This window comes from Cricetulus griseus, assembly GCF_003668045.3.
Source record: "Cricetulus griseus strain 17A/GY chromosome 1 unlocalized genomic scaffold, alternate assembly CriGri-PICRH-1.0 chr1_0, whole genome shotgun sequence".
NCBI lineage: Eukaryota > Metazoa > Chordata > Mammalia > Rodentia > Cricetidae > Cricetulus > Cricetulus griseus.
Genome location: NW_023276806.1, coordinates 120,477,223 through 120,492,986, shown reverse-complemented (window position 1 = coordinate 120,492,986; position 15,764 = coordinate 120,477,223). Strand labels below are relative to the sequence as shown.

The following is a 15,764-nucleotide window of genomic DNA, read 5'->3' as shown; positions in this document are numbered from 1 at the left end:
CCATAATGCGGGGTCTAGGGAGTTTGACTCTAAGAGCACCTGTATCATGCGTGCACGTGTGTGTGTGTGTGTGTGTGTGTGTGTGTGTGTGTGTGTGTGTGTGTGTGTGTGTGTGTATGGACATATACACACATGTCTGCACACACATGCATGTATGCACCCATACACACATGCAAAAACACATGCACACACATGTGCACATGTGTGCACACACAAATTTTAAAATAAAAATGTATCTTTAAGGAAGACAAATATGAGCAAACTGGTTCAGATCATGGATGTATTAAACACTATGACAAGGGCTTTATAGGGTTTTCAAGTTTTTTTTTCTTCTTGAAACAACACTTCAATCAAATTGTCCTGAGGAAAACTCAATGTATACATGAGTTAAAAAGGTTTTTCTCTTGTTAAAACCTGAGGTGAGAAGTCTTTATATCTTGACCTCTTTCCCAAAACAATGCCACAGCCACTGCAAAGAGCAGAGTATGTGAACAGCAGGGTAACTCTGCTTCACCTGCCTGTAGGATCACCGTAAGCCAAGCTTCCAGGAGTTCCCACCTCTGCCTTTATGAGTCCTCCTTATGCAGTCTGTGACCAGCCCCATCTCATTTGGAAGGGTACCACAGAGTCTTTCCCTGAATAGTCCCTGTAGAATGCTTTACACATTGTCAAAAGTCTCCAGAAATGTTTGCTGAAATGACCAAAAATAAAATAAAAATCCATCTTAGGTTGTTGATTAGAATCAAGGAGACATGCTGTTCCAAATACATTTGGTTCTTTTCTCTCAAAATGGGGACATTCTATGGAGTGATTAGTGCCTAACACACTAATATTAAGTACAATGGTCCAGAGCAAAATAAAATGACTAACCCTGGGTGCTCGCTTTGAGCCGAGCACTACCATTCTTAATAAAGTCTCCCAGAGGGATATTGTTATTATATTCATTTGACACATACGAAATTGAAATTGGAAAGCTTAAGTAAATTACCCAAACTCAACAGACAATAAATAGCAGAGGTGGAATTTGAATCCAGGTGTATCCATGTTTCCCATAGCTATCTTATAGGATAGGATGTGGAGGGATGGCACCAGAGCATTGCATTCAGACCTGGGGGTTTCCTCTATTAGGTGACTATTCAGATGTCTCAATCTTGGCTTGAGGCTAAATAGTATATAACATGAAGTGCATGATACATATTACATCCTTGAACATGATTTTAATTAGTCCTGGTGAGAACTTCCTGAACAACACAGGGTTAATTAAGCATGAAAAGTGTTTTAGAGTTTGCACTGGAATTCTGTTCTTGTATTTGGGACAGTGACCTGTTCCATGAACTACGTGCCATACTTGAGTTAGTCAATATGTGTGACCATCTTGTGCGTGGCCCTAGCTTGGTCATCTAAGGTGCTGGGTTGCTAATCTCATTCTGTATGAATAGTATGCTTCTCTCCAAAGTTAAGCACCACAATTGGATCTGAGAAAGACATCAGGGTCACATTCCAGAAAGAGAACACCAAGACCACCCACTCATATGAGAAAGGATGAATTGTTATATTCGGTGTCAATACTGAGTGACAGAGTCTTCCAAAATCTTAATATTCCTATACCTTCAAAAGACTCAACACTTAAGCAGTAATATTAGTCAAAGGGCCAATATCTTTTAAGAAGTGCACAAAATATTGAGGGGAAATTCAGGAGAAAACAAACGAGGCAGGCAGAAAATGCCCTTTGATAAAATGACAGCTATGTGAAATTCACAGTAGGGGAAGGTTTTGGTTGGAAAACTTAGAAAGCCCTTTTAAGGCCCCCTGCAATAGAGAACCTCTTTAGGGTTGTTGAGATAGATATCTTTAGTAGGCAAAATATTTCAATAAAATACATGATGAAAGCTTTTAAAAGTGAAAAGATAAATGAACTCCTCTGTATCCATTATGCCCTTTCCCTTTGAGGCTTTTTCCCATGATGTGACTTTGGGCTTGTACTACGGGCACAAACATGGGACATTTCTCTAGAAAGGGAGTTGAACTACCCACTCCATACGTACATCAGCATCTGCCCTAATCACTGGTACAGACTGACCACCTTTGGTGGCTTGTGTGTGTATCCAGGTCACCTTTGGTAGCCTGTGTGTGTCCTGGTCACCTTTGGTGGCCTATGTGTGTACTAGTCACCTTTGTTGGCTTGTGTGTGTCCGGGTCACCTTTGGTGGAATGTGTTTGTCCAGGTCTCTATATACATTCTTGCATGCTGAGTGCATGGCTTATATTTGGGGGTTGCGCAAGCACACATGGTAGAAAGATTTCTCCAACAGAAAGACAGAGTAATGGAAAGAGAGAGTATATACAGTCAGTCCCTGGAGTCAAACACCTGCAAACTAAAAAAGAAAACAAACTCATTTTTAAAAACATCTTTACATGATGATTTGTATTTGATGGTGCCTTTTATTTGTTGACCTCCAAGCAGTTGATCAAAATTCCAGTAATTTCTCTTAGTTCTCTGTGGTATTCACAAGTATGCAGATGAGGAAATTGGCATACAGAAATTTCAAAGCTTGGAGTCCTTCACCAGGGCTGTTCAGATCCATGTCGTCCGGAAAGTTCCTCACGGTGAACATGTGACCTTTTATAGCTTCATGACCCTCCTCTATGCTGCCAACACTCCACTGGCTCCCATTTCTGCTCTTCATCCTTTCAGGGCTCTCTAGTTTGTGCTCTGTGGGTTCCTTGTGGTTTATTTTCTTCAGCAGTATTTGGCAGTTTTCTTAATGACTTCAATCTTTTGTGTTTCTCTTTAGGAAAGTCCTCTCTCATTTAAGATCTACTGACTGGAAAGAGCTCTCCAGCCAGGAATAGGAACAGTGTGCTGCCTTCTCTGCAGCCATTCACAGATCGCTAATGCAGAGCCTGGCATGTAGTCGGTGCTTCAGAAAATAAAACACAGGTGCAAATGGAAGAGACTAGAGAAAACAAAAAGAGTAGAAAACTGGACCAGGTTGAAGTGCAAATCACAAAATAAACTTGGAGCTACTTTACCAGAACCAAGGGGAAAAGATGATCAATGGCCATGCTTCTGCAGATAGAAAAGGCCACTCACTTCAACTCCCATAGCCATTGGCTGAACTGCGGGTCTAAGATACTTGAGGATACAAGTCACCTCATTTCCTGTGGAAATCAGCCAAATGTTCAAATGAATGATGTCATTGCAAGGGCTAAGAGAGACCTATGAAAAGAGAAAAACCCTACAAACGATCAATCTCACCTGATCAGACATCTCCTAGCTGAGATATTTTAGGAGGTGCTGGGCCTATTGCTTATCCTCTCTATGCTATACCACCAAGTGTAAAGAATAATTCTTTCATATAGTTAGGCTGAGGATCAAAGCTAATCACTTGGAAAGCAGGTAGAGCATGGTTGCGTTTTTGTGTCTCTTGCACAAACAGGTATCCATCTTTTTCTCCATGTCCTGTTGGCCCTTTTAGGAAGCACTACACAATACTCCAATCAGCATAAGGGCCTTGGAAAACATGATTATCTTTCTCTCAGAAAATAACTTCATTCCCAATCACATATACCATGCTTTCTCCTTCTCTCTATCAGTGACATCACTGCCATTTGATCTTTGAATTTAGCTCAAACTTGTGTTTTCTTGGTGCCAATGAGATTGACTTACACATATCCTCATGAAAGCAATTGTTTGTGTGTGTTTCTTGTGCTTTCTCTTTGTTACTTTTTGTTATATTTTTAATTTTTAATTCTTGTTTCTTTGCCTGTTTATTTTCTAAAGAAGAGAAAGAAGGTGTGGAATTGGATGAATGAAGAGGTAGGGAGGACCTGAGAGGAGATGAGAGAGAGAAAACCTTAATCAGGATATATTATATGACAAAATACTTTTGATATTAATAAATAAAGGTATGCCTCAAACTACATCAACTTTGAACACACTGAAAAATGCCAGACTCCTTTTTGGCATGTTAGGTAGCATGCCAGTCTCCTTTTTGGTGTGCCAGGTAGCCCCTCTTATACACAGAACACTGTTATATATGAAGACTCTGCTGAAATTGCCAAGCAAACACCTTAAAAATAAACTTTATCATTTGCAACTATTTAAGGAAATGTAAATTTTTCTTCTGTATTTGGATATGAAACAAAACAAAAAGATAGTAAGACACTAAAGGCAATGTGACTTTAAATTTCCTAAGTTTGAATTTTACATTTCTTGATTGTTGTTGTCAAAGATAATTTTTTTCATATAATATATTCTGATCATGGTTTCCCCTCTCCCAACTCCTTCCCTGATCCCCCCACCTCCCTACTTACCCAACTCCACACCTTCTTTCTCTCTCTTTAGAAAACAAACAAGCAAACAAAATAAAACTTAATAAAATAAAAAATTAACAAAAAGAAAGCATAAGACATACACACATCCAATAAAAAACAAAATCAGGAACCATAATATACAAACAGAAGACCAGTAAGACAAAAAATCCCAAACAGATACAAGATAAAAAGTCTATAAAAATGCCAATGAATTCATTCTGTGCTGGCCATCCACTGCTGGGCATGGGCCTGCCCTTAAGTGTGGTTAATATATCCAGTGAGACTCCAGTGGAGAGAAGTAACTTTTCCTCTGCAAGCAGACGTCAATTGGAGATGGCTTCTTGGCTAAGGATTGGAGTACATGTCTATTTTCCTTGCTCAGTGCTGGAGCCCTCTAGCTTGAACCTGTGCAGATCCTGTGCATGCTGCCAGTGTCTGTAAATTCATCTGTACATGAGTCCTATGTCTGGAAGACATAGGGTCACCCATCCTATCTTATATGGTTCTTACAATCTTTCTACCTACTCTTCCACATAACTCCCTGGGCTCTGAGGGGAAGGCTTTAACGAAGGCATTCCATTTAGGGCTGAGTGTTCAAAGGTCTTTCTCTCTGCACATTGTCCAGTTGTGGGTCTCTGTATTAGTTCTCATCTACTGCTGTAGTAAGCTTCTCTGATGATGACTGAACAGGACACTGATCTATGGATATAGCAGAATGTTGTTATGAGTCTTGTATTACTATGTTCTTTTAGCAAACAGCAATATTTAGTTTTCCCCTAGGTCCATGTCCTATGTAGTCTAAGGTTCTTGGCTATCCAAGCAGTGTCAGGCAAGGGTTCTATCTCCTGAATTAGGGCTTAAATCCAATCAGATAGTGGTTGATTACTCTGACAAAATTTGTGCCACTATTGGACAGGTGTATCATGCAGGAGGTCACCATTGTAAATCACAGAGTCCATAGCTAAGTTAGTGGTTACCTTTCTTCTCTGGTAGTTTGAAGAGTACCTTCCAGTGTCATGAACACTTGCCAGGAGAGGTGAAGACTCTAGTTTGGCACCAGTTTGACTTTGCAGTGTTCAATAAGATATGTAAGTGTTGTCTTCAGGAACAGGGCCTCACCATAAGTTTGTAAAATAACCAATATCCTTTGGTCTAGCATGAATTGATTGGGGGGTTCCAAGATGGCCCCTTTGGCCAATGACTCCACTAGACATAACCCATTTCTGGAAGCAGATGTTCCACTTGGTGATGAAAGACTTCTACTTGTGGCATTGTCTTTTCTAATATTTGCCAACTCCATTTAAATTTTACATTTCTTTTTTTCCAATTTTATTAATACCATATTTTTTTCATGCCATATGTCCTGATTCTAGTTTCCCCTCCCTCTACTTGTGGATATAAGTTTCTGTCCCAAATAAACACAGAGGCTTATATTAATTATAATCTGTTTGGCCTGTGGCTTAGGTATCTTATTGGCAAGCTCTCTCTTACTTATTAACCCATTTCTATTAATCTATGTATCTCCATGTGGTCTTGGCTTATCAGAGAATGCCCAGGTGCCATGCCTTCCCAGTAGCTACATGGTGTCTCACTGGCAACTCACCCTCTGTGTTCCTCTTCCCAGAATTCTCCTAGTCTGGTAGCCCTGCCTATACTTCCTGCCTGGCTACATCCTGCATGTCCATTGGCTGAAACAGCTTTATTCATCAACCAATAAGAGAAATATATATTCATCATCTACTCTTCCAAGTTCTGCCCCACTTCCCCTCCCATCCAGATCCATTCCCTTTCTGTCTTTTATTATAAAATAACAGGCTTCTAAGAGGTAACAATAAAACATAACAAAATAAAATATAGTAAGGTGAAATAAAATCACCACATCAAAGTTAGATTAGGCAAGTTAACAAAAGGAAAGGTGCCCCCAAGATCAGGCACAAGAATCAGAGACCCACTTACTCACACATTCAGGAGTCCCATAAAAATATGAAGGCAAAGCTATATTACATATGCAGAGGCCCTGGTGCAGACCCCTGTAGGCTCTGTGTTTGCTGCTTCAGTCTCTTGGATTTTGAATGAGTTTTGCTCAGTTTTTTTTTTTTTTTTTTTTTTTTTTTTTTTTTTTTTGAGTTCTCCTGCTGTCCTCCATTTCTTCTGGTTCTTGCACTCTTTCTGCCTCCTCTGAAATTGGGATTTGATGGAGACATCCCATTTATTGCTGAGTGCCCCAAGGTCTTTCTTTCTTTACACAATGTCTGGTTGTGGGTCTCTGTATTTGTTCCCATCTGTTGCATAAGGAAACTTCTCTGATGATGGCTGACTAAGGCCCTGATCTATGAGTATAGCAGAATATCATTAGGACTTGTTTTATTGTTAGTTTTTTTTTAAAGTAGTATTTAGTTTTACCCTAGGTCTTTGGCCTATCCAGTGTCTGGTTTTTGGTTACCCACACACTGTTGGGTATCGGTTCCATCTCATGGATATGGCCTTATGCCGAATCAGACATTGGTTAGTCACTTCGACAAGCTTTGTGGTATCATTGCCCTAGCATATTTTATAGGCAGGACAGACTGTAGATCAAAGGTTTTGTGGCTGGGTTGGTGTTTCTCTTTTTGTAGCCTTCAGAGTACCTTCCTATACCAAAGACACTAGAACATAGGAGAGAAGGCTCTATGTAGGCACCAGATTGATTTTTCCATGTTCGATGAGTTGTGTGGGTGTTGTCTTCAGCAATGGGGACTTGCTGTCAGTTTGTGGAGAGAACCTATTCTCTGGACAACAGCCTAGGTTGTTTGGGGATTTATACATCCATGTGACTTTTACTTCCTTATAGACTTGGTACAATTTTATTCTTGTTCCATGTGTTGACAGTTAGATACTGGGAAAATTATTTGTTTCAGAGCACAAGAATATTGGACATTTTATTGGTTCCATTTTAAAATCCCCATATACAGATACTTAAGTATCATTTCCCTGCAATATAAATATGCAATATTAAAGTGCCCCCATTGTTCCCTGAGTCCTAACTAAATAGTTTTGTATGGTAACAAGCTCCTTCCACTGGGGGAGCAAAGTCAGGTTCTCTCTACCCAACTGAAGTACGTTTCTAAGCTTTTTCCTTTTAGGACTTTAGTTTAGTCAGCATGGGTAATTGCACAAGTCTGAGAGTTTTCTCACTGGCTTTGGAATTCTGACAAATCTAGAAATGAAACTGAGCCCTAATGTTTACAATGAGTACTCTGGGGCAGTCACTTAACCTCTCTGGGTCTTCTTTACCTCATTTGTAAACTCAAATCCTTAGAAACAGCTCCTTCACAGAGCTGCTTGGGATCACTAAGAACATGACATTAGGGCCAGTGTGATGACTCGGAGAGTGAAGTAAAGGCTCAAACTTTAGCCCCTGGAATCCATCCATCCAAGGGAAGAAGGAGAGAACCACTCCACAAAGTTTTCCTCTAACCTCTACATGTGCATGGTGACACAAATATGCTCACACCCATGCATTAACACACAATACACCCTTGCCACCATCACTACCGCTGGCACTACCACCATCACTTCCACAACTACCAATAATAAAAATAGCAATATGGCGTAGATGTGCTTTGAATATTAAGATAGTGCACTGCACACATAGCGCCTGGCTCATAGTGAACATTACATAAATCTGGTTTTGGCTGCATTTTAGTACCATATTCCTCTGCAAGCTGTTGAAGATGGCTAGCCTCAGGGTTCTGCCAAAGCACATTTCTTAATATCCCATTGGCCATAGTAGCTACCTGCCAGGTTCAGCTTCAGGGAGAAGAGTAATGAACGCTCTATTGTGGGAGAGGGGCAGCCAAATGTCATGTTCATTTCCCTTCAGTTTACCACGATTGTGAAACACTGAGTAGATCCCTCTGATTCTAAGGGGCCACATGGTTTGTCCATTGATAGGAAAGCCATGTTCAAGTAGGTACTTCATCACTTCTGAAGCAGCTTAAATAGGTTCACACTATTCACACACAGGGCTGAAAATAGCTGACACTGGGAGAGTTTAAATGCCATGCCTGAAGTTAACACAATGAGTCAGACTAGATTTTGAAGTCTTCTGGTTGAAGTGATAGATCTGTGTAAAGTAATGGACTTGGCTTATTGAATTACCCTTTTCTTAAAGTTGATACAAGTCGGTGCCATTATTCTATTTTCAGTGTGATCCAGTGGCCGTTAGTTCCTCAGTGAGCTTGTCACCTGTGCTTATGGCTTAAAATGTAATAATAGTTCATTTACAAAATGGAAGGTGTCCCACCAATCGAAACTGTTGAGTCTAAGGCTGAGGGGATAGTTGAGTCAGTAAAGCACTTACGTTGCCAGCATGATGCCTATGTTCATCCCCAGAACCCATGTTAGTGTGGTAGCATGTGCATGTAATCTCAATGCTGAAGGGCAAAGGTAGGTGTATCCTTTGGGTTTGCTGACTATGCAGCTTAGCCTGTTTGCCACAGTCCAGACCAGTGAGAGACCCCACATGAAAAACAAAAGATGGGTGGAGCCAGTGGAATGACACCTAAGGGTGTCCTCTGACCTCCCCACACACGTGCACACAAGTGTGCACACTGACAGACACAAAACAAGCAACAAAACATACACATTTGCATCTAGTTCTGGCCTCAATTGTTCTCTTTATCTTTGGGGAAGTGTTGTGCCTCCTTACCTTCACTGGGACATGCTGTAAGGATGAAGTGATTGCGGCATAGCTGTATGAGCTCTTGTCGTCAGTTGTAGCCTGGAAGCTATGATAAATAGCATGATCACATACAAGGCCATAGAAGATGGAAATGAGGGTTATGTGTTGGGACTACATAACCATGACCCCGAGACCCATGATTGTATTTGGAAACAATGCAACTTAAACTTAAAATTCAAGTACCTTCTTATATATTCATTTTGCTGTCATTGTTGAGAAGACTGGCCACCATGCTTATTTTGTACCTCACTTTGTAACCTTCATATACCTTATTTAGTTAGCACAAAAACTCAACTTGTAATATCTGCTTTTTTTTTTTTTTGTAGTTGTGAAAACACAGATTCTGAAAGAGTAAGTCACTTTTCTGAGATCTTGTGGCTCAAAATGAGTAGGTTCTAAACTTAACATGTATGTTGACTACCCATCTTGCTGTTCCAACCACAAACTCAGTATTTATACTTTCTTCATGGCCATAATTGACTCAGTTTACCTTTATATAGTAACACAAACCTTGTTCTCGACCCCCCATTCTACTTATTTAAGATTTGATTATGTACTGAAGGACCCTGTGGCTTAACTTTTCTTAATGACATGGTAAGCCCTCTTCAGACATATCCATCACCTGTGATCTTATTGAGGGCCCAGGAGGCAGACAGCAAATACTTATAGAACCCGCCTGGCTCCAAGTGCCTCCTAGAGTGAGACTATCGGGTACAGCTGGAAAGTGATTTATAGCTTTCATTATCTGCATAATTCCTTTTTTAGTGGAAGTAGCCACCAGTACCCTCCGGATGGTTCCTCCTTATAATGAGGCTCCCCAAGTAAAAGGAGGCTCACATCCTACATAGAGAATTCAAAGAGCTGACGTCCACCATGGTACAGTGAGGTGCATGCCAGGACCCCCAAGGACATGAGGGTCTGTAAAGGCCATTCTCTCTGTAGGCCTGCACCAAAGCAGTGGGCTCTTTGCAGTAACTTCTAGGAGGAATGCCTTGGTCAGCAATGCACCATTCACTTCGTGCCTCAGCCCCCAGCCCATCTCAGTCCCCTTGGCCCCCCCTCAGTGTTAGAGCCGTGCACCTCCTTAGCTCAGCACCCCAATTCTGTGATCTAATTTGAGATTACTCATTTTATTAATTAAGCTACTTGATGCCTAACATGCTTTTGTTCCAAGCTTACAAACTTCTAGTTTTCTTTCTCCCAGTAAATGTGGTTTTGGTTTTCGTTTTGGTTTTCGTTTTGGTTTTGGTATGATTGAGTAATGGCAGCATTTCATCACTCTGCTCCTTCCACTGTCACCTGTTCCCTGGGACACTCCTACTGCTGCGCTTAGCATTGATCCACTTGCCAGCATTTGTTCGTTTAGTTACACATAAACAGAATTTTTGCTTGGTACAGGGGATGCAACACTGAACAAATACAGGTGAGCTGTCTGTGGTGATGATGGATAGGTGGGAGTTGACAAGCTGATTAGGTGCTATGAAAGACCATATGATCTAGGTGGCTAGTACCAAGACAGGCAGATTAGGAGGCTCTTCTAGGAAGAAACATTGGATTTGATGTCTGAAGCAGAAGGGAGCTACCCAAGTATCAGTACAGTTCTCTCTCTCTCTCTCTCTCTCTCTCTCTCTCTCTCTCTCTCTCTCTCTCTCACACACACACACACACACACACACACACACACACACACCTACCTCTTTCAGTGTGAAGAATCATATGGGGAGATGGCAAGACTTAGGAGTGGTGCTCTGACATTGCCTTGGAGAATCAAGGACATCTATCCTTGGGGAGTAGAAATAAAATCTCATCAGTATTAACATGTAAAAGTTATGTGAAGGGCAGGAAACAACACACATAAGAGGTTTTGGAAGGATCCTGTATTGTTACACATGTAGGCTAACAGATGGAAGGATAAAGGTGCAGAGAAACGTGGCATGGTTTCTTGAGTCAAGATAACATAACATCTTACACTTGAACATAGTCCTTGCTTACCACTCTGTTTCAGTTGCACTGGTGCAGAGACTTCCCACCAAGTTCAGGAAGGGAACACTGTTTTGAAGTCCAACTGAAGTGCACACACACACACACACACACACACACACACACACACACACACACACACACAATGTCAGATTGTGGAGTGCATACACATAAGGTCAGATTGTGAGTGCACACACACATAAGGTCAGATTGTGAGTGCACACACACATAAGGTCAGATTGTGAGTGCACACACACATAAGGTCAGATTGTGAGTGCACACACACGTAAGGTCAGATTGTAGAGTGCACACACACATAAGGTCAGATTGTAGAGTGCACACACGTGGTCTCCAGATCAAGTCAGTAGACTCGATGTGGAAACTGAATGAAACTGGATGTCAAGAAACTTCCTCTGTGGAGTCTTTTTATGTCCACACTGCCTTCCCTCTTCTTTCATGTTGAGCTTCCTGAAGGTGACGAGGACTCCTGCTTTGTGAACTTCTTCAGATCTCAGGAACTTGCTTTGCCCCCTCTCCTGTCTGACTTTCATTGGCTTCAGTCAAGGCACTTCAATAAAAGGACACCTCAAAGAACCTGAGCCTAACAAAATGTAAATCTGAGACCAGGTGTTTTCCCTTCCTTTTTCCTAGGCCTCCCCCAGGTGGGTATGATCAGCAGTGAGCACCTGAGGGAAATGCTTCCCTGAAGCTGACTGCAGGTTTTTCTGATAGCCTTCGGGTGAAGCGATGGACTTTCTTCTATCTCCACTGATGACATGCTTGTCTGTTACCTATACAAAAAGACTGCTTTGAGTCGCCAATGTGTTATGTTGTAACATTAACAACATAATGATAAAGAAAAGACTGATAATACATCATTGCTGTCGATAGTATTGAATGGAATTCTCTCAGTAACCAGATTTTCATGCCCACTATTTGTTGTTCTAATACAGGATGAAGAGGAAGAAATCAAACAAGAAATTAACATGTTGAAGAAATATTCTCATCACAGGAACATTGCAACATACTACGGTGCTTTCATCAAGAAGAACCCTCCAGGCATGGATGACCAACTATGGGTGTGTAGCACTATGCAAATATGCATTTCTCTGACCCCTGACAAGACTTGATGGAATGACTTTACATTTGAAATACTTAGCCTGTGATTTTCATAACATTGAATTTTCAAGGTTTCCTCCCTTCTTCTTTTCATTATCTCTAAATCTTTCTCTTCTATCTCTTTTAAAAAATAAATTTACTCATTTATTTTGTGGCCATGTGCATGTGTTTGTGCATGAACACATGTATGTACAGGCGTGGCAAGATCAGAGGTCAGCATCAAGTACCTTCCTCTGTTAGTATCCACCGTGTTTTATTGTTCTTGCTGTTGTTTTTAGACAAGGTGTCTCCCTGTAGCTGGAGCTCAATGGTTTAGTTATACTGGCTGGCCAGGGAGCTTATGGGATCTACCTGTCTGCTCACAACCCCAGGGCTGGGGCTAACAGACAAGACCACTACATGCCCATATTTTTCCATGCAGGTGCTGGGATCTGAGCTCAGATCTTCAAGCATGTGTGGCAAGCACTTTACCCACTGAACCATGTTCCCAACACCCTTTCTTATATCTATATTAGCATGGGTCATGCCCAAAGCCGCTTGCTAATTTCTACTTCCTCTTCACCTGTCGACAATCTTTTATTGCATTTGTAATATATTTTAGGCACTGTGCCATCTACTGTCTATGAGTTATATGACATATTCCCATTCACTGAGATAGGTATCATCAGTCTCATTTCTTACATGATGAAACTAAAACTTTCAGAGCAGATAATCAATTGCCCCAAGGTCTGTGTGGTGGAATTGAAGCAAGCTCTAACTTAATTCTGGGCAATTGATATCATTGCAGGACCTCAAGCTAAGGTGCCTTGCCTTGCTTGAGCCTCTTGTCCTTGCAGCTTTGTACCCCAGTCCTTTGAGAGTTCTGGTTCTCTGTCCCACCGATGGCAATTGGCAGCCCGCCACCTCATCCTCTTCTGTGTTCAGCACACATTGTCTTTCTTGACCTTTGTGATCTCCAACACTAGAACTTGTTATTCACTTGGTCCTTCAGTGAGTACAGTGCCATCTTTCTCGATGCCATAAAAAGAATTTACCTCTTTTGCCAACCTTATGAAACAGTCTCAGTGTAGCCCGTTCGATGGAAGGTGGACCACTTGGTCTGCTTCCCTTCATCTCTTAGGTCTTCGCTCCTCTCAAGTGATGCTGGTGGGTTGATGACTCTGAAAATTAATGCTTTGCTCATCTTCTGGAGCTCTAGGTAGTGTATAACACACAAAACCTCCTGAGTGGGTGTCTATCAAATGCCAAGGATTGTGACAAGCTGTGTGGCTCCAGTGATGAGCATTTCATGGACATTTCTCTGGGCTCAGTTGAATGGAAGTTACTCTGCTGATGCATATGGCATTTGAAATCCAACCGAGATGACAAGAACAGTATCCAGTGTATGCACATGCTGACCAAAAAAAAAAAAAGTGATGATGTCAGCTCAAACATGAACAAGATTTCATTCCATGTAATACTGAATATTCAGCATGTAGAGGTGAAAAGATCTGCTGGGAAATTTTCCCCATAGGGCCCATCTCCAAATTTAACATAAAGGTACACTATAGGGCAAATAAAGTATGATGGTAGTGACTTAATATAGCATGTGGTTTCTGAAAATGTTATATTTAAGTTAATTGTAGTCTCTGCACATACAGTAATATGAAGGTTAAAAAATTTTAAAAAATGGGAGAAAATAAATGTGAATGCACACTTTGAGACATGACAAAGAGATAAGCTACAAACAAACCTTGATGGACTTGATTATATAACTTAAAAGTTATTACTAAAAATACAATAGAGATGTATGTCATTAACTTAGGAAAATATACATTTCATGTATGATGAGCAAAGTATAACAGCCTTCAGATATGAAGGATTTATACAAATCAACTGGGATAAAGTAGGAAACTACTACTAGAAAGGTAAGAGGAGGCCAAGGCAGCAGCTATAACATTAAGAATCAATTACCAATAAAGATGTTTTATAATGTTACTCTTGAAGATAATGTAAACTCAGAGACCCCAGCAAGAATTCAGCGCAATTTCCCACCTACAAGATTAGCAGATAGTGTTCAGTACCTACCATTCAGACCTATTTATCATGGAAATTCACTTAACCCAAGGACAGTTAAAATACACACAGTTCTCGTTCTCTCTCTTTCTCTCTCTCTCTCTCTCTCTCTCTCTCTCTCTCTCTCTCTCTCTGATACACACAGAGAGAGAAATATATGTACATATATATATGTATGTGAGTTTGTATACACACAGAGAGAATACATGTATACATATATAATGTATGTAAGTTTCTATACACATAGATATCTCATAGATGCACACACTCACGCATACAGAGAAAAATAAATGTATACATATATGATGTATGTGAGCTTATATACACACAGAGAGAGAAATATGTTTATACACATACATACACACATATATATTCCAAAGAAAGAACCTTAGTTTTGAACCAGTATATCTTTAAGCAGAAATTTATTAAAAGGAAATATTTACATAACTACATAAACAAATTAACCAATAAGAAATTTGCTCAACTATACAGTTAAACTAAACATAAATTTATTCCTTTTTGTTTTGTTTTATTCTTTGAGACAGTGTTTCTCTGTGTAGCTTTGGAGCCTGTCCTGGAACTAGCTCTTGTAGACCAGGTTGGTCTCAAACTCACAGAGATCCACCTGCTTCTTCCTCACAAGTTTTGGGATTAAAGGTGTGCACCACCACCACCCAGCTATAGATTTATTCTTATGAATGAATGAATGAACTATTGCAATAAGATTATCAAGTCTTACTTAAAGGTTATAATTGAATATATTATCTTCATTTTTATAAGAAAGACAAACTATGTGTTTATACATACATTGACAAGGTTGAAATCTCTGGACTAAACACAATAATGATGAGGAGAACATTTACTTTGGGGGGTCACTTCAATCTTTTCACTTTTAATTTAATTTTAGAGACAAGGTCTTTCTACATATCTCTGGCTGCTCTGGACCTCACTCTGTAGACCAGGATGGACTCAAACTCATAGAGATCCACCTGCCTATGACTCCTGATGCCTGGGATTAAAGACATACACTACCATGTCCAGCTATTTTTTTATTTTAAACATCATTATTTAAAAAGTAGAAAATTAAAAGTAATATTACAAGCCCAAATTAACCAGACCCCGAAACTCTACAACTTGGTGAATTTCTATACATTTAGAGTAGCCACCGGAGATGGGAGTTATGGAACTTCAAACTGGATTTTATATTTTCTGTATTGAATATATTTTTAAGTATATATCTACCACCAAATCAAAATATCTATGATAGAGTTAGAACTGGAAAAACAATTAGCTTTATATTTCTTTCTTAACTCATAACATTCACCTGCATTTAGTCCTTCCTTATCCCATAATATTTAGCCTTTCTTGTTCTGCTCTACATGGAGTACTGTATCCATATAGCATTTGTTAGCATGTATACATATGTTATTGGATAGGTTCCATATTTGAGGGACAGCATGCAGTATTTTCCTTTCTGAAGTTGGATAACTCATTTAGGATTAAACATTCTAAGTCCACCCATTTTGAGGCATTATTGTCTTCCATACTTGCTTCTCCTTGTGTTTCTCTC

At 40.1% G+C, this 15,764-nt stretch overlaps 1 protein-coding gene across 3 annotated transcripts in view; it reads left to right on the top strand.

Annotated features, from left to right (window-relative positions):
- The window catches only part of Tnik (TRAF2 and NCK interacting kinase), a 399,852-nt gene that overhangs the window by 237,735 nt on the left and 146,353 nt on the right, over window positions 1-15,764 (top strand). For all 3 annotated transcript variants that reach the window (XM_035451031.1, XM_035451029.1, XM_027392076.2), the window contains exon 4: window positions 11,974-12,099. In XM_035451031.1, the coding sequence (XP_035306922.1) occupies window positions 11,974-12,099 (126 nt within the window). The remainder of the gene's footprint in view (window positions 1-11,973; window positions 12,100-15,764) is intronic.